The 17,580-nt window shown below is 50.3% G+C and overlaps 4 protein-coding genes across 4 annotated transcripts; all 4 read left to right on the top strand.

The window, feature by feature from the left end:
* Positions 1-2,464: 2,464 nt before the first annotated feature.
* On the top strand, positions 2,465-3,231 carry F5J12DRAFT_236170 (uncharacterized protein). Its single transcript, XM_051738520.1, has one exon. The coding sequence runs from the start codon at positions 2,620-2,622 to the stop codon at positions 3,082-3,084; it is 465 nt and encodes a 154-aa protein (XP_051598239.1). The 5' UTR covers positions 2,465-2,619; the 3' UTR covers positions 3,085-3,231.
* A 522-nt stretch (positions 3,232-3,753) lies between these two features.
* Positions 3,754-5,648, top strand: F5J12DRAFT_236135 (uncharacterized protein). Its single transcript, XM_051738519.1, has 2 exons — positions 3,754-5,368; positions 5,414-5,648. The coding sequence occupies exon 1, from the start codon at positions 3,899-3,901 to the stop codon at positions 5,345-5,347; it is 1,449 nt and encodes a 482-aa protein (XP_051598238.1). The 5' UTR covers positions 3,754-3,898; the 3' UTR covers positions 5,348-5,368; positions 5,414-5,648.
* Positions 5,649-12,844: 7,196 nt separating this feature from the next.
* On the top strand, positions 12,845-14,718 carry F5J12DRAFT_723489 (uncharacterized protein; the record flags this gene model as incomplete). The annotated part of the gene is made up of 7 exons (XM_051741457.1): positions 12,845-12,907; positions 12,958-13,058; positions 13,122-13,727; positions 13,780-13,927; positions 13,978-14,149; positions 14,207-14,393; positions 14,448-14,718. The coding sequence occupies 7 exons, from the start codon at positions 12,845-12,847 to the stop codon at positions 14,716-14,718; spliced, it is 1,548 nt and encodes a 515-aa protein (XP_051598237.1).
* A 469-nt stretch (positions 14,719-15,187) lies between these two features.
* F5J12DRAFT_723487 (uncharacterized protein) lies at positions 15,188-16,691 on the top strand (the record flags this gene model as incomplete). The annotated part of the gene is made up of 5 exons (XM_051741456.1): positions 15,188-15,280; positions 15,339-15,359; positions 15,420-15,882; positions 15,937-16,126; positions 16,181-16,691. 5 exons carry the CDS (start codon positions 15,188-15,190, stop codon positions 16,689-16,691), a joined length of 1,278 nt encoding a protein of 425 aa, XP_051598236.1.
* Between the last annotated feature and the right edge of the window lie 889 nt (positions 16,692-17,580).

Here is a 17,580-nt window from a genome sequence, read left to right as displayed (position 1 = left end):
CCTAGCAGACCGAGAAGCCGTAATGCCACTCAACGGCCAGTCGGCCGTTGTCGTCACTGCTGAGTGTTGAGAGTTAGGGGTCATTTGCACGAGTACGTCCGTTGCACCTTAGCGTCCGAATCCGCTAACCCAAGCCGTCAGCAAGAGAAAACTTTCACAGAAACGGGATTGCACAGAGGAATTAGCGAAAACAGACATTTTCAAGTCAGTGCCAGTCTGACACAGGAGACCGTACTAAGTTGACGGTGGACAAAACAGGTAAGTGACTTACAGTAAGCCTTTCTAATTGTTCAGATTGACTGGAAGATTCCATTCTTCTTCTCCATTTGCAGCATATAGTACCTACAAGAGTGATATTGCATCAGTGCAGTGCCTGCCAGGATGGCGCTCCCATCGAACGTGACTTTGCAAGTACGAGCTAGAAGGGCACATACTTGCATTCTGTCTCAGCTTCGTCTGGAGGCGGTAATGCGCCCAAGCATTGCAATATAGGATTTTTCGGTACCTGGAATCGAACTGTGGGATTGAATTAGAACAGCGTTAGCGGCTGTCTGCCAATAGACTTGTCTGGTACCGCCCGCGACCGATAATCTCATTCTCAGTTTGGTGAGTGCAGTAAGTATAGTTTCTGTAAATCGATCGTATTCGCCACGGCGTTTTCAAAATGAATACTGACCTGATACTGGTAGTAAGTCGAAGCTAGCATAAGGTTTGTTGATGTCGTGGCAGCACTCTGATCGAACCCAGTTGACCCCGTGGGGACGTGCGTCAGGATGTTCAACGTAAGTACATACGTGAGTGTGCTCAATTTCAATTCACCTTTTGCAGTAGTGTCCTGCATACGCCGGACAGGGGAGAATTCAGACACTGCATTGACTTACTATTCTGGGCCTGTGGTTTACAGGGTAAGTTCAGCGCTGGCCATCAGTATTTTTCCCCACGGCACACTAGGTGGAATGATGGCCATGTGGAAGTGCTGTTTTTTGTTGTGTTCAACTGATGCGACTCCGCTATACGCACACTGTTGTTTTGCACAGAAACCCGGATCAGACGGGAGGAGCTTGGAGAACGCAAGGATTGTACGCACGTCGTGAGTTGATTGGACTTATTCATACTATCGACACGCGTACCCCTAGGTACTCCCGCGATCCGATTACCGTGGCGTAATCACGGCCCAAGCGCTTGCAGACTGTGAGATAGAGGTGGTTGCACAGTACCTAGACTTGGCCTCTGTGACACCTCCTGACGCCGACACAGCTGATCACTGACGAATCAATGACATTTTGACATCGGTTAGCGGCGAGGTGGTCGCTGGTAACCACCATACTGTTAGTATCTCATATGCGTATGCGTGCTCTGCCGCGAGAGACATAATCTAGTTATATTATGCGTGTCAGGATCCTAATAGTGGTAAGCATTGAGGATTGAGGGTGCTGTCAAATGGAATGGTGGCGCAAACAGGTTTGTTTCTTGCAACTTCCGTGTTTGCAGGCACCGTTACGTTCAGATATAATTCCTACACATCCACTCTCCGTTTCTTGTATGTGAACGCGAGTGCACGAGCATGATTATTAGCAGTGCACAAGATATCAGCAATCGCGCATTTGCTACTGTAATAATAAGTGCCCATCATGATGGACGAGTTGCTCAGCGTTTCAAACAGTGGTTGGCTTGGAACTTGGTACGCGTGCGGAGTACTCGGCTGTCGGATTTCAACCCTGAGTAGGGGCGTCTAGACCAGGCCAACTTCACGCGGTTCGTCCTTAAAGAAGGTACGTACAACTAGACAAGTATAACTGGAGGTGTAACAAGGTGTAACGTACAACGCAATGGAGACGATGGTACTAAGCATTAGAAGTGCCTTGCAGAACAAGTGACCGGGACGGGGACCTAGGATACCCAGGCGAAGGGTAGGTTAACGGCCTCCCGCCGTGTCGGAGTAGAATGGGCGGCCCACTGGACTCAGTTCGCAGTTCTTCTGGAACGTCGTGGTGTACACACAGTTGTGGAGTTGCTTCTGAACGCAGATTTGCCTTGTTGGAGGTCGAGATCCAGGATCTGAGGACGGCACCGAACTCCAGGACATGAACAGTGTCGCGTATATTATGCTAGTTAAGGCGTTTTACGGTAGCACTCGGCAGTAGTCGCATGTGGGAAACGGATTAATAGTAGGCGAAAAAGACTAGTGTTGGTGACCAGCTGGGCAAGCTGTCTAATGGAATGGTAGAGTAGCGATGGAGATTCTGTCTTTTCTTTTTCGATTTTGTGTTTGATGCACTGATAGGCGACCAGGCTCTCACAGATCTCCGTACGGGGCGGCGGTCCCAGAAAACGATTGTGGCCGTGGCGTCGGTTGCCGGAGTCGGGTTCAATATTGATCGATTTGGGGATCTGCTTACATCAGCGATGGGGACGGTCCGCGGGCAGTCTGGAAAAGGCAAAGCACCGGTGATCTGAATTCAATCTCGGTTGTGGATCTACGCATGCCACGTGCCTCGCTACCTCTCTGGGTTCTCAGAGGAAAAAAGCTGTCGACGGATAAAATGATAAAATGGGCCCCCGCCCAGGATCGTCGAACCTGTCCCTTCTCGCCCCCCCCAGCCTATATACTAGTACTACATGTTAGCTAGTATGCAGAGCATGTCAGAGGACGACGCTGCCTATACTGAACTGCTCACCCAACTGCTCTCTGATTCGTCCAGCACCCGCAACGCTCGGGTGCACTCGTGGATAGAACACCAGTATGACTTCGCATTCTCGGAGCAGGACCCTGCCGCCAATGCCCCCCACTCGAGACCCCCGTCCCCCTCGCCATCTTCGTCTCTCGGGGCCCACCGCACATTCTCCATAGATCGACCGGACTCTCCCCTCCTCCCACGGTCATCTGCAGACTCACCGTCCTCTCCCCGCTCAGACGCCTTGCCCCTCCTACGACACCCTTTTCTTTCCTCAGTCTCCTCGTCGCTCAGAAGAGGACCAACGCGAGGAACGCGAACGCGAACGCGCCCTCAAATTTATCGTCCAAGAAATGGCTGCCCACCTCAAAATACAATCTGCCCCATCTACGCCAAGCAAGCACCTTGACAAGGTTCGTTTTCACTTTTTTCCGTAGTGCTTCAATGCCAACGTGCATCTCTAGCCGTTGCCCGCACCCCCTCCGTCGCCAGCAACCTCCATATCACATTCGATGTCACCGCGGGCACTCCGTTCCCGCTCGTCCTCGATGCGAATTTCACGTCTGCCCTCCTTCACGAGCACACTGTCTTCTGACCAGACTGCCCCGCCAGACGTTTTCATACCACCCCTTCCCGTGTCTGTCATTGTGCATGGGGAGTCGCAGCATGATTTGATGCTCCGACACGAACACGCGTGTCCGGATGGATACTTACTTGCGAAAAAAGACGTCTATCCGCACCAGGAACAGGACGTTCGCCTCTTTGCCCCACAGGACGACAAGGACTCCGTATTCCCTTCTCCAACTCTCTCTAATTTTTCGTGTGCGTTCTCTCGGGAGACCTCCATTACCACCCCCAATGCGAGTTTCCCTGCGTCACCAGCTAGTGTCACTTTTGGCGCTTGCTGCCTACCCGAAAATGCTGCCCTTGTAGCGTCTTCAGACGTCGAACAGCCATCCTCGGAAACTGCATCGGCTTGCGCTGAAGGGGCTGATGTGGTCTGCCCTCCCTCGCCAACGCAAATGGCTCTTCCCGGCTCGCCCGCTACAACTGTAGCGCCGGCGTCGCCAGCAGCGGCTTCTTTTCGATCATCTGCGACGGGACTCCCCGTGCCTGGTACGTACATTTATGTTTTACGCTCTGCTGACCCGCATTGATCGCATTCGCAGCGCTGGTGGAGGGACGCCCATGTCCCCGCACAATCAACACACCTTCGTGCGATCATGTCAGGCGTCCAATCGGAGTCGCGCTGGTCCCTCGCCACAACGGTCTCGTCCGAGGCGGGAAAACCAAATTCGTTCCTGAGTCCGCGGACGCCGCCCAAAGCAAAGAAGTCGCACACGAAAGACTTGAAGACGCCCAAGCACCGTACCAAATTCATAAATTTTCTCTCTCGGCTGTCTCCCGGGCGCAATGACCCATCGGCAACTACAACAAGTGTCGGTTCCGCGGTTACCAGTTATGATGAGGACGTCAGACATGACAGTGACGACGAGGGTGCTAGGGAGAAATGCAAGCCGAACAAGAGTCTGAACAAGAAGGCATCTCTCGCGTCTCTTCGACTGTCATTTTCACTCTCACGTGCGTCCTTCTCGGGTCAACGTCCATCCATTTCCTCCCCGACCGAGGAGGTACCTCCTTTGCCCATGTCGCCGACGCGCGCTTCCGGCGGTGGTGATCCCCACAGTGGTCTACTGTCCCAAGGGACGCATCCAGCGCTTCCAACTACCAGGTCTGGAATCCCGCGTATCCCGTCTCGTGGGAACATGCTTGAGTCTATGTTGCCGCCGATACCCGGTTCTGCGAGCACGGTGACGTCTTTTCGGAACGCATCGCAAGTTTCTCTTGCGAATGCACCGCCTTCGTCTGCAGCGTCAGCCTCAAAGACGTCTTTGTTACCCTCCCCTACCATTGTCTCTTCGAGTTCCACTTCCATTAACCATCTGCAGAATGGTAATGCCTCCCGTACTTCGCTTCTCCCACCACCGCCAAGCAAACGTGTTTCGTTCCAATCCGACGCTCATCCAGTACCTGAGTTGGGTGCAGACGACCCCCCATCGATTCACCCATTGGACTCTTCCCCCCCACCCATGTCGCCCGCGAACATATCTACGCCGAACAGAACCAAGTCTATATTCAGGTTGACGAGCAAGCCGAAATCGATCAAGGTGCGGTCTAATGCGATTCCTGTACCAATTTCGTCGCCTGCCACGCGATCGAAGTTACCTGTGCCTGGTGCCCATTCAGAAGGCCAGTCCATTCAGAGCAGCTCGAGTCGGGCGATTGCTAGTGGCGTCCCTCCACCCACCAAGTTCACCCCGCCCAAGAAGCTTGCTTCGGTGCTAGCCGGTCGGGCGCCTTCCCCGCCGCGTTCATCTAAGGCTGCCAACGCTCCGGTAAACATTACGTCTTTCCGCCCTCCTGTTTCTCCTCCACCCAAATCAAAGTTATCGCTTACCCCATCAAAGATGGCATCTCCGCCGCCATCGAAAGCGGTGCGCTCTATCACGAGTGGAATTAAAGTTCCCGTGTACTCTCTCGATACACAGGGAAACATGAAAGTCGGCGTTGTACCGGTCGACAATAGCATTGGTGCATCGAAACTTCCTTTGCCTGCATCATCACAGAAGGCCGTAAGGGGGGGGACTGTGAAAGGCTTCTGGAAGAAATAGGAATCTGCTTACGGTTTAGAAGTGAGTAACAGTATATTCTTTCTGGCGTATTTTAACTTGGTGAAGTAGGTTCAATTGTGATCCGTACAGATACATGGACGTACGCTCGCGCAGCGTCTGGGCACGGCACTCACATTCTATCACTGTCAGTGACGACGACGGTGAACTATTTATTACTTCGGCCTGCGGACTTCGTCGTGTGGACTATATTTCGCTCGTTTTGTCTCATCCACATCGTTGTGGATACCAGGCTCCTTAATCGACCATATCTCGGCCCATCACATTCGCTTCAGTTTCAACTCGATTCTTCAACTTACTACACTCATTCATCGGATTCGTTTTATCAGGCTGTACACCATCCGTCCATTCTCTTGTTGTGGGAATATACACATCTGTACACCTTCGGTTCTTGTAACGCTCCTTTCCGACTCGTTTGCTCTGCTCGCTGTCCCTCCCGTTCGTCGTCCTGGATATCCTTGTTTCGCTATGTGCTGCCCTTGCCGTCGCTTCTCTTCTTGGTTACGTGTATCCTATCTCCTCGTGCCATCAAAAAGTGGATGACATACCTGGAATTCGTCTTCATTCGGATCGATGAATACAGCAGGTCATTCGTTATCTTTCTCATCCATCGCTTTCGCATTTCGTTTGCTTTTTTGATCAATTGCCATTGTACAAACAGAACTCACTCTTCATCGTTCATTCATACGCCCACCGAAATCATTCAGATATCCGTCCATCGAAACCAAATCAATGCATTCTCGTAGATATATAGAATTCTGATTCATCCTGTCTTGGCACTACTCGCAGCTATATGCTTGGCATACATAGAAGCAATACAATGCAATATTACCAGTAATTCAGTCTTCTGATTGATCCAGTGCGATCACGAGCTTGAAGTGCATACTATCAACCAGTCACTATCGAGCAAACAGGGTTCCGATCGGGCACCGAGGCGTCCCTGTGTCAATGAAGGATTGCGAGCAACGTTCGAAAATTCGTTACGGACCCGCAAGGGATGGCACAAGGCTAGTTCTAGTATAGGATAGATTCGTCGGAGTCCATCCACTATGCAATGAAAGCTGGAGCGACGAATACAACACTATCTTGTATCCCACATGTACTAGTACGCGTTAGCGCACATGTTCATTAACCATATGTACCCATCAGTCGACAGATAGTGAGAATGGTTTCGAAAGGTCACCTAAGCCAACCGTAACGGTGCGTCGTAATGGATACAGGGCTGTGACTCAAAGAGAAAGGCTGCTGCGTGCTGCGGTCCCCGGTCCCGATGCATCACTGATCCACCCCTCGGAGTGGCGAACAGCAACCTGATACTGACATATAATAAGCACCAGCAAGGATAGAAGCACATGTGCCCGTCAAAAAATGAAGTAAGCATTCAGCCGCTGTGGACGGTGGCGTCCGTTTGATGGACAGGCTTGGAAAGTAAAAACAGACTCTAGCAAAGGGTCGCTGTTGCGAGTAGCATCGGATTTGGGGGTAGTGAGCGGGGACTTGAACTGAAACAGGCAAAATATCACTTTCCCTTCTGTTATTAGCAGCACGGTTTCGCACACTTTTCAAAGGTAAGTTTATTGTAAAGCCTAACGGCGACGTTTACGATGCTAACACCCCCACTCGTATCGGTCTGTACTACATGGCGCAACTCTAAGTGCAGGTGCAGAAATCGGTCCGAGTGTTCATGCCGGTTTGGGTTCCGTGACTAGTGTTTACGGGGAAGTATCAGCTGATATGGCATCCATGCATACGTGTACTCTGATGAAAGCTTGTTCAGAGAGTCGCGGGAGATGCCGTTTTAGTTTTCATCTCCAACGGCGTTCAGCCTTCGGTTGCTACCTTCCTGGAACTCACTTACTCCATTGGAATCCTCCAGTTGTACGAGCATCCTCCGTCAGACGTTCTTGGTGACGTATGTAACCGTATTTGACCGCCACCAGTGGACACACGACAACAGACACTCCCGCGGTGCAGACCTGAAAATAAAAAATCCCGCAGCACATCACCATCACAGTGATACATAAACTTGAAACATGCCGACTCGTTTCGCCGCGGAGACTGCCCGAAAACAATAACGAAGACTCACGCTCGGGAACACTAGGTCGCTAGCATTGGTCACTGGGGTTTGACCATCATTGATCGATATATCCCTGTATTTTCTTACGTTGGCCTTTTCTCTGGTTAGGCATTGTGGTGATGGCTTTACGAGGGTCGTACAAAACCATACCCACTTTATCTGCCCAACTCGGACACGATAATTGGGACGTTGTGGAGATATGTATGTATCTTGATACGCTGACAGCTTCTGGATTCCTTGATGACATGACCTGATCGATGATGGGACTAGTGGATTGCGTGATTGACATTCCCCCGCTATGTCGATCCTTGAAGGCTCGTACACGTACATGTAAAGCACGGATTTCTCCGACCTGTCGTCTTCCCTGACCTGTCTTTCCAAAATGGTAGCCAGTTGAAGTTAGAAGGTTTTCATACGGTTGGACTTGTGAGCATTACTTGCTGGTATCGTCGCCATTGCTCATTTTTGATATTTGGCATTATCATTATCTCGGTTTCTATAAATTTACAGACGCGAAAAGGAGATCGAGCCCGTCTTTGTCCTTATGTAACAGTCCAGTCTCGGTAGATCTCGAACTCGCAAGTGCCTCATACGAGTATGTAAGCTTGCGCTGATCATCGCGCTCACAAGCAAGCACTTTCATTATAGCTTAATGTGTGCATCGTCCTCGCCACCTCAGATCAGGTAGCCTCGATACACTTGAGAACCGATCCCTCCCCGCTCACAGAAGGAATCATAATAGGCAGGACTGTGCCCTCAATCGCCGTCGCCAAATCGCCGATGCTGCGTATGTATGGATATGCTGTGTTCCCTTACCTTGGTGGCGTCCGAAGGTCAAAAACTCAAGTGCACGTGCATAGTCAAAGATGCCATTCAGTATCTTCATTGATCCCCTTAGGGTTCCTAAATCCTGTTTCGAGTGGTTACTGCTCCGCCTACCCTGACGTGCAAATACGGAACCGACTAACAATTGCTCCTCAGTGGGAAGGAGAAATTTGTACGGTGATTGTAAGGAGTTCATTGTTAAGTTATGCTGTCATAGCAGGTCCTTAGGAACGCTTTCTCTAAAGATGGCGCTAGAGCAGAACTAATTGTTAAGAACGTTCAGCGGAACCACTGGGAGTAGAACAAGAGAACGTCTGTTGTGTCCTGATTGCGGTCCAGATCACGTAGAGTTGAAGGCGCTCGTACCACATCATTGGGCCGGACCTGGTTTAACCCTCGCGGCAGCCACAATAGCCATTGCGCAGGAGCATGGGCGTCTCCAAAGGCTACCGCGTGACCACATACTGCGCTGTTGTCCCCATTGGGTGAATTACTCTACACCTTTTGGAGAGAGGTTCAAACTCTCAGAGCTCAGAATATGAGCAATTCTTCCTGAATCTCGACAGCATAAATCGCGTTATTAATTAGGTTTTGGCTCATGACAGCGTTTCTACAGAGCCCTTCTAGATCTCCGTCATTGGCACACAGAGCGGACGTTAGTCTGGGAGTTATATTTGTCGAGGTAAGGGTGGTGCTCATATCCTTATCAGTTTATCGCTCAGAAACCACCTGGTCTTCGGGCTGACGTTTTTTTTATCACCCTAGAACTTCAGATAGCTTATTGTTTTCCATACTATCCCCGAAAATACCGCAGGGACGTCGTCCCTGGCCACCTTCCGTGAATTCCGAGGTCACCTGTAAGACCGATCATAAGTACGTTTCTTCGCAACGATGTTGCGGCGATCGGTGCGGTGTAATACTTCGATTCTGGAAGTCCGTAGCACCTCCCAGTGCGTGCAAGGCTGACTTCTGACACTTTGGATCGCCTAGGGGAGACAACTGGGGTCGTTTATCATTACTCGTGCAAGCTATATCGCCAAATCACGGTAGCACAGTATAGCACCCAGAGATCGGTATCCATTCTCTACAGCGGCGTTAATATATAAAAAAGTGACCCACTACTAGGACCGAGTGGCACTTCTCCGAGATATTTCCATCGGCCCTGGAGTTTTTGAGCTAGTCGGTACCCCTTGAACCCCACCGTACACTGGGCTCTCGACATTCCTCACGGCAATAATCTCTTGATTGTTGGAATGTCACGATGGTGCGATTGCGTCGTTCTTCGTTATGTGTGGACCGAGGAGTTAATTATGGTTAACGGAGTCGCTAACTAACCTCACCACGAAATGTTGCCCGACAGGAGTCCTACAGGGTGCAGATACCCAAAGTCCTCAGGCACCCCTAGGGGGGGTTACGTAAGTCAGAACCATGTTTTGTACAAGGGTCTGGCTACATTGGTACTGTGCTTTGTGTAAGGATGTGGGAGTGTATTCACAGGCGGGAGATGAGGATGGTGCGGGCACATATAAGCTCATCCAACGACATGCATACACGCATTGAGGAGATATGTTGTGTCCCCCCGGTTACGCTGAGGGTGGACTATTAAGTGGCAATTCAAGTAAAGGAAGTATCAACATCCAGTTTGTCAGTGGTTATACAAGTACTAAGGAAGCTCAAACGTGACGAGGAACCACCTAAATTATGGCAGGCGCAAGCATGGCGGGGTGCGACGGTCTCGAAAGTTATCCACATGTAACCGCGGTCTAGTATGGAACGCACAAGAACTACACCAGTACCATGGTGATCGGTGTCTTCGCACGTAATGTGCTGAAAATGGCGAGGCAACGCCACGGAGAGGGCGAATGATGTAGAGACCCGCGCCGTTAAAAGTGAGTGTGGAGTAAGCGCTGAAAACACTATCAGCATACGAAATTCATGACAACGGTGCAACAATATTGAAAAATGGGGGAGAGGGCACATTCAGTTTCTAGAAACGACGACGTCGATGGAGGGCGAGGAAGAGGAAGAGTTCCTGTTGCTCTCGAGAACGGTGTTGTATCCTTCCCGTACAAGGAGGAATTGCAACTGGGGAAGAGAGTGCAGAGGGACGTAGATGGGCCAAGATCGGAGAGAGTGCAGTATGTGTCTTGCGCAGGGAGTGACACATGGAGGGCTGCTGAACCAGACACAAGTGTCGCACACTGAGGAACTGTTCCACTAACTGCGCCAGAGAGTCTGCGGAACAAATCAGACGCGGTCGTGTTGGGTGCACGCATATAAGTAATTGGGATCATTTCCATCAGCCACTTTCACGGAATGATACTCGTCTTGACGAATATGTTCATGTGTCGCTGTGTACCTTCAATCATGATGCACGAGGTGTCGCAGAGCCCAAGTGGCGCAGGCCATTGTCTGTATCTCGGGCATGCATGATCGTCGTCTCGGTCATGAGAGCGATGCAAGATGTTGCGTCCTTGAAGCATGACGGTCCACTCTCGTCTCCCCATTGCGGGCACAAGCCGCTCAATTGTCACACCGCCAAAGCGGTTCTAGCCGTGGTCAGCGAACCAGTCCTGTACCTACATATTTGTTAATTGGCGGCATGAAATCGAAATGACCACGAGAGGCAGGATAACACGATCGAGATGCTCCGATGTGAACCAAGTGAGTCTGTAATTGACAAGACCTTGGAATCAGAAGCAACGAGCGGCACATGCCTAGCCCAATTGGGTCTTTCGGGTAAGATTGATCTCCGATATGTCACTAATGGTAGGAGAAGTAATACTTATCGTATCCCAGGTGAGCACTGAATAATTTAGACTGTGCTCTCTAGCATTGTCGTAGTGGGTATTAGCTCACGGAACCCGAACAGTATTTAATACGGTCGCGTCGCATGATCTACACTGAGGAGCTGCGCAGAAGGGGCTGGTATCATTGGACAAATTGATCTATTCAGAGTAAAGTAATGAAAGAAGAGGGGGCGTCAGATAAGCTAGGACACAAACAAAGACTGACCCGACTATCGGACCGCCAGATATTGATTTCACCATCACACCTTGGAATTGTATTCACTCATCTCCGCGCAGTAATTTCAGCAAATTAGAATGCGATACGAAAGGCTAGCTGATCCCGACAAATCATAAACTGCTTCTACGAGCCTCGCAAAGATAGACCGGACGCCAGAAGGTATACCTGGTGTTGTAGGCTGGATCTAGCACGAGGACCTGTATAACGACCGTGCCTTGTATGCTCAAGTGGAGTGCCTCGTGCATCCGCATCATAGGTTCGCACAAGCATGACATTCATCCAGCTGAAATATCATGCGACATTCGAGGAGGCTAGAAAAGCGTGATCGAATAGCGCTAACAGACCTTGAACTATACGCGCCATAGACTCGCAGACATTCACCTAGTTGGAATCGTGGAGGGCATCAGGAGAGGTTGCATCAGATACGGAAAGCCGGAGACCCCTTGCAATTTGGTCTATGTTAATACATGCCTGAAGCAGCCAGAGTTTCTAAGGAGGGAAGTCAGAGGCCAGCTTAGCAAGATCCTTCGCCTATTGTCCTTTTTGTTCGTATATGTAGCAGAGAATCTGAGAGCAAAAAAGATGCTCTTTCACCGAGGGCCATGGCTGGTGAGACCAAAGAGCGCAGTCCCAATAGCGTCATACCTGCGATGCAACATGACCTATCGTGGCCAGTTCGTGAGTGCGCTGACCTGCGGACCAACATTCCCCCCAAGTTGCGACTCGTTGCGTCTTAACTTCAAGGTGGGGTTTGATGGTGCCAATGCGGCTCAGCTGATCTGCTTTGGTCGCGGAGTGGCCCAAGGGAAAATGAGGGACGTCTTGAAGAGGCAGCTTGATGAACAGATGAACATTCGATGAAACACTCTTGGAAAAGCGGTCGGCAGCAGATCGCACAGTCCACAACACAGATGGGGAAGGAATAGGATATTAATCGGCAATCAGTGTAAGAGGTTAAGATGCGGCTTTTAGTCCGGCGCCCACGTCGACACTAAGTACTGAGCAGTGTTCACCGATGTCCTCCGGAATCTGCGAGAACATACATGCTTCGTTGTAGATTTTGTGTTGCAACGGATCCTCTGGCGTAAATACATGGTTGAAACGTTGAGTACTGAGTCGCATAGCTACGCTGCATAGCCGGCGTTCCACGTCACTAGAAATAGAACTTCATATATACACACATCGTCAAGCAAGGCCGAGTTTGCACCGTCGGCGCTTCATATGTCTTTCGCTCCCCTGCTATTCACTAGCAACTAAGGGCCACCAGGCCTGCCGCCAGTTGTTCTTCAGCATCTAAATACTCTCTTCTAATCATGGTTTCGTTCTCCCGTTCGACACAAACACCTAAAATAAATGTCATTGCAGCCTCCATCTTATTTGGTATCCTGGCAGGTTTTGGTCTTTCGACAATAGGCAGCTTTGGCCCACCCCTCAAATCATACCAGGAGAACCTCCCGGATTCTGTCTTCGTTATACCGGACGATGCGTTCGCTGCATCCTCGCAGAGACCTCCCCCGACAACCCAGATAGACCTTGAGGCGCTGCAAGAAATGGTGGCTCACACCAATGGCTTCTACGCTCGTGACTACAGTCTATGGTTAGGATGGAATAATGTACGTGTGTCAGGATGGCCAGATTCGCTCATCTCACCATGGTTTCCCAGATGCGGTACATCATTGAGACCGCGCTGCTTCATGGGCGTATATTAAACAGAACGAGCATCATCCCCTCGTTTGTTTACGCTCGCGCGTGCGAGTTTGATATGTGCGCGATTTGGATTTTGGAATATGAGCGTAGTGCATCCATACTGATTGATCGTCTTTGAAGTCACACTTGCGCTGCATGGGCGACCATGGTCAACCGGGGTGATGCTGTCGGTTCCGACGAGTGGCGGCTATTGCCATATGAAAAGCAAATGGCTTGGAGGATACCCATCTCACTGATGTTCAATCTAACACACATTCGAGAGACTCATCCTGTCGTCACAGTCTCCGAATTTCTTCGTTTACATAACATTTCCGCGGACGTCGAGACAGGTCGCGGCGATTGGGATACCGAAGCATATCATCACATATCATCGACTGGAGAGCGTAAACCCAGCCTCCGCATCATTGAAAATGACTGGTATGACCCCGGTGAGATTGTCCGCGTGGACCGTATCCCGGACGACATGCGGGAGCGTGGAGGATGGACCCCCGAAGGGGGTGACAGCTCTCGTGCACAAATTGGATCATGGAACACTACGTCCGATACGAGCCTATACCATGCATTAATGGATCATGTGCCGTCCCAAAGTTGGCCTGTCTTGAGTTGGAAAGATGTTCGCATGATTGTGGAGGATGGTGAACGAATCACGTCCCAGTCCTCAGACGAAGAGGTGCAGGACGTCCTCAAAGAGAATGGCTTTGAAGCACTCTACACGTACGACGGCGCGTAAGTGGCTGTTTCCAGTGCAAATATGTTTTCTCTGAAGTTGCGCTCCAAGTGCCGGAATGGACGCCGTTAAAGATGTTGCCTTACCTATCCTCGAAGCCGCCCCCCGAGAACGGATACAAGGTCTTTACGAGGATTTCAGCCAAATTTCGACTGAGGTTCTCCTCGTCCGCGGTGAGATACACTGGACTCGCAAGCCTGTGTGTAATTCGCCGCCTACTGTGATCATTCATTTTGATTTCTGTTGCAGGGAAGTCTGTTCTTCACTACCGCAGATAATCGAGCACGATTTACGCAGACTGTGTTGTATGATATACGACTCACGGAAAACGTCATCAATTTGGCCTGGAAACTAAGAGACCGAATGTTGGCGATTAATGATGGTCGTCTCTGGATGGCTGGCCACATGCGCAGAGGGGATTGTGCGTGAATTTACCAAGATCTCGTCGTTGGAATTGGCTGATTGCTTGCTTCTTTAGTCGTTCGGTTGCAGTGGGCAATGGAGGCCGATTTCAAAGCGCACCTTGCACGAGTTAAGATGCATTTAGAAGAGGGTCGCCACATATTGGAGTCCATCCACGGCGGAAATGTCACTACGTATGACGTTCCCGACGCCAAACCAGACCCTTCTTTATCCTACTTGGACCCGCCATTACCAGATGATAAGTCAGTTACACCTTGGTTGCCATTGAAAACAACAAAGACTCATACTTGTTGAAGATTCTACATCGCAACGGACGAGCGAGACCCAGGGAATCTCGCGTATCTCAGGGAACAAGGTGCAATCCTTATATCGGACCTTCTCACATTCGAAGACCGTAGAGAGTTCGGGTGGGCGATCATGTTGACAGACGTGCTGGCACTGCTGGAACAGTCCCTTCTTTCGCATGCTGCATATTTCTACGCCCATGCTTTCAGTTCAGTTGCCGGTGGAGTCATGAACCTTCGAGCTTCTTTGGGTGCTGACCCTCGGACGGCGAAGCTTGAATGATTGGTTGCATTCAAAGGAAACATACCCTGCAGTTCGTTGTACCTTCAAGGAGGTGGGAGTATACTGGTACCCTACATAGAGTTTCTGTAACGTTAACCACAAATGTAATCCTCCGTACTTATCTCTAGTGTTGTTGCCTTTGACCGAGCATTTGAAAGGAGTAGGGCAGTTGTAGTTCACTGGCGAGAAACAGGAATAGGTGGTCAATCATATTTCATCACGACCATCTCATTGGGGTGGGGAAAGGCGCGGAACGACGGTAGCCCGCTGCGATATTCGTGTGGCACCAGGAAGCATCTCTCGTCTACTTAGTACTGGTCCAGCTCGTCGAATTCACTTAGGGCTACTAAACCCCCAGTCCCTTGTCGTAATTTTGTTGGAAGTATGCATGACCGATGCACGTGGGAGTTGTTTGGCCAAAGGACAACACACCAGGATCGATCAAACACTCCTCGAGTTGCACCAAAACATGTTGGCTCACGCAGATAGAAAAGCTTCGTATAAAGTACCGCCCACAGTCGTGACAGATCGACTTGTGTCTCAAGAGGTGAGGCGTATAAAAGTACGTGGATCAACGCTGTGCTCCTTGTCGATCATGTTCCTGACAGGGGTTCATGCAGGCTCTCGAAGAACAGAAACGAGTGTGTGAGACCATGCTGAGTCTTTTAGCGCAGCTCTTGCTCACATGTTCGGTAATCCAGAGAAGATCTCAGAAATTTGACACCGCTAGAAATCTAGATGCTTTTGCAGATCTGAGTCTCGGCCCGTCTGATGATGAAGGAGACGAAGACGTTGACGACGAATCCGTAATAATTCGAGAGGGCATCGCAGGTTATGCTTCCTTGGCGAAACAACCAGCAACCCTGGAACCCCCAGAAGAGCAGGAACAGCAGATGGAAGACATAACTCAACCAAAAAGGAAGCGGAATAAGAACAAACGGAAAAGGACCAAAGCCAAACCTAGCAAATGGGCCGATAAATGCATGTATGCGGAACTTCTCGAGATGAAGGAAGATCCCAATGTGTGGGGTGACGGTAAGAGTGAACCTGACGACGGTCTTCCATCGGACATGGAGCAAGGTTGGGTCGCAGTGGCGCCTGTTCCCATTGGGAAGCGATGTTTAGCAGTAACACATCAGTCGGCTGCTGGCGTAATTGGCATATGTAAGTTCTCATTCTCTTGTCCCCTCTCCAGTGAGACTCAGCACCTTCGTATAGCACCAAACACTACTCTTCGTTCCCGCCTCTTGGGGAAGATGCTACTTCCTCGGTTTCCTTCCTCACTACCACCGCTGACAATCTTGGACTGCATTCTTGATACCAATTGGAAAAAAAATGGTATCGTACACGTGCTGGATGTCATCAAGTGGAAAGGACAGGACGTCGCAGATTGCGAAACTCCGTTCAGGTCCGTCTTCGTGTCATATGCCGAGGTTGTCGTTATGTAGATTCTCGTTTTCAGGTTGTGGTGGAGGGACACACGGCTAGCAGAGCTTCCCAAATTTTCACCACCGTCCTCCGTGTTCCACTTCTCACTTGCGAACGACCAAGCTCAAGCACAACCTGCGCAACAACCTGATTCTTACAGGTTTCCATATCCTACATCGTTCATCCCTATCCCCTATCATTCAGACACGACATGGCGAACTTTGTTCTCGTCTATCATACCATTAGCTCGTTCTACGCGAGAGATTTCGGTGGAAATACCCACATCGACGCCCTTCCAACCATCTTCACCGGCTGCAATGTCGATCGATACAGCCTACAATCCTATCGAATTACGATCTTCGAAGATCATCACCAGTCAAATTCCCTCCGATGGGTTGTTGCTGTATGTCGCTCAGGCGAGCTACGAGGAAGGCACGAGTCCACTAAGTTGTTGGGTCCCCATTCAGCCAATCACGGGATCCAGAAATCAGGAGGAGGCGCCTACAACGCCGAACGCTAGCCCATTGGATTTGTTTCAGCGGTGAGCACGCTCGCATCGTTCCTCGGCTGCTTTAACATGGAATTTTTGCGAAGGCTCGTGTGCCGCCGTTTGTCCAAGCGAACGGTTGATGGAATGATTAACGATGGCATGGAGATGTAAATGTACCCATTTACTATGTGCGTCGCCTCGAAGGGGCCTCTTATAATGTGATTACCCGCGCTATCTTACCGGTATGCTCAAAAACTTTGTATAAAAGTAAGTATTCCACTGGAGAATTTCGCGTACATGCCTTCTTCTGGTGCTCGTCCTGAGGGAGGGCGAATACTGAAAGTCACCAGCGGTAGACCTACAACGAACAACATCCTTATTCTCTTCAAAACCTCACACATGGGAAGTGTATTTCGTGAGTGATTTCAGGGGAACATCGAGCCATCACTGGCATTCGAAGGGCACGCCGCCGCGTAGTATCTGATGATCACGACGTCTGTACGGGTGATGAGTCTGAAGGCTTGATATCAGTCCAAGACCATCTGAAACGCAGTGCCCCTACGAAAATGGGGGCATTATCGTTATCCGAGCTAGCCATCGCCATTGGAATTTCGGTCATCTTCGAAGCTTGATGGATCAAGTTCTCCCGATCATATCGATACAGCCTTCATCCTTTAGAAAAGAGGAGTTGATTACTCCATTGTCAGGTCAATACGCCCTCTCCACCCTCGTTTGCGTTACAAGTTACCCAAACGACATGGGCATCCCTGGCGGGTTCGGTGAAGACATTTCATAGCCAAACGCAGTGCAATCATCTGCTCATACGTTCGTGATAGGTTCCACACTCATCGGGGGTTTGGTCTCTGCCATGTACGTATTGCGTTGCGGAATTTTCCCTCTGATATTCACGTTTCCCGTTAAAGGTTGTATGGCATAACGACTCT

The sequence above is a fragment of the Pisolithus orientalis genome (assembly GCF_024613125.1).
Source record: "Pisolithus orientalis strain OTSU chromosome Unknown F5J12scaffold_23, whole genome shotgun sequence".
NCBI classification, from domain to species: domain Eukaryota; kingdom Fungi; phylum Basidiomycota; class Agaricomycetes; order Boletales; family Pisolithaceae; genus Pisolithus; species Pisolithus orientalis.
The sequence above is the reverse complement of the archived record's forward strand: the minus strand, read 5'-3'. Positions and strand labels throughout refer to the sequence as shown.

What these genes read in the sequence shown, in the direction of transcription:
- F5J12DRAFT_236170 (XM_051738520.1), top strand. Translation starts at nt 2,620, where the DNA reads ATGTTAGCTAGTATGCAGAGCATGTCAGAGGACGACGCTGCCTATACT.
- F5J12DRAFT_236135 (XM_051738519.1), top strand. Translation starts at nt 3,899, where the DNA reads ATGTCAGGCGTCCAATCGGAGTCGCGCTGGTCCCTCGCCACAACGGTC.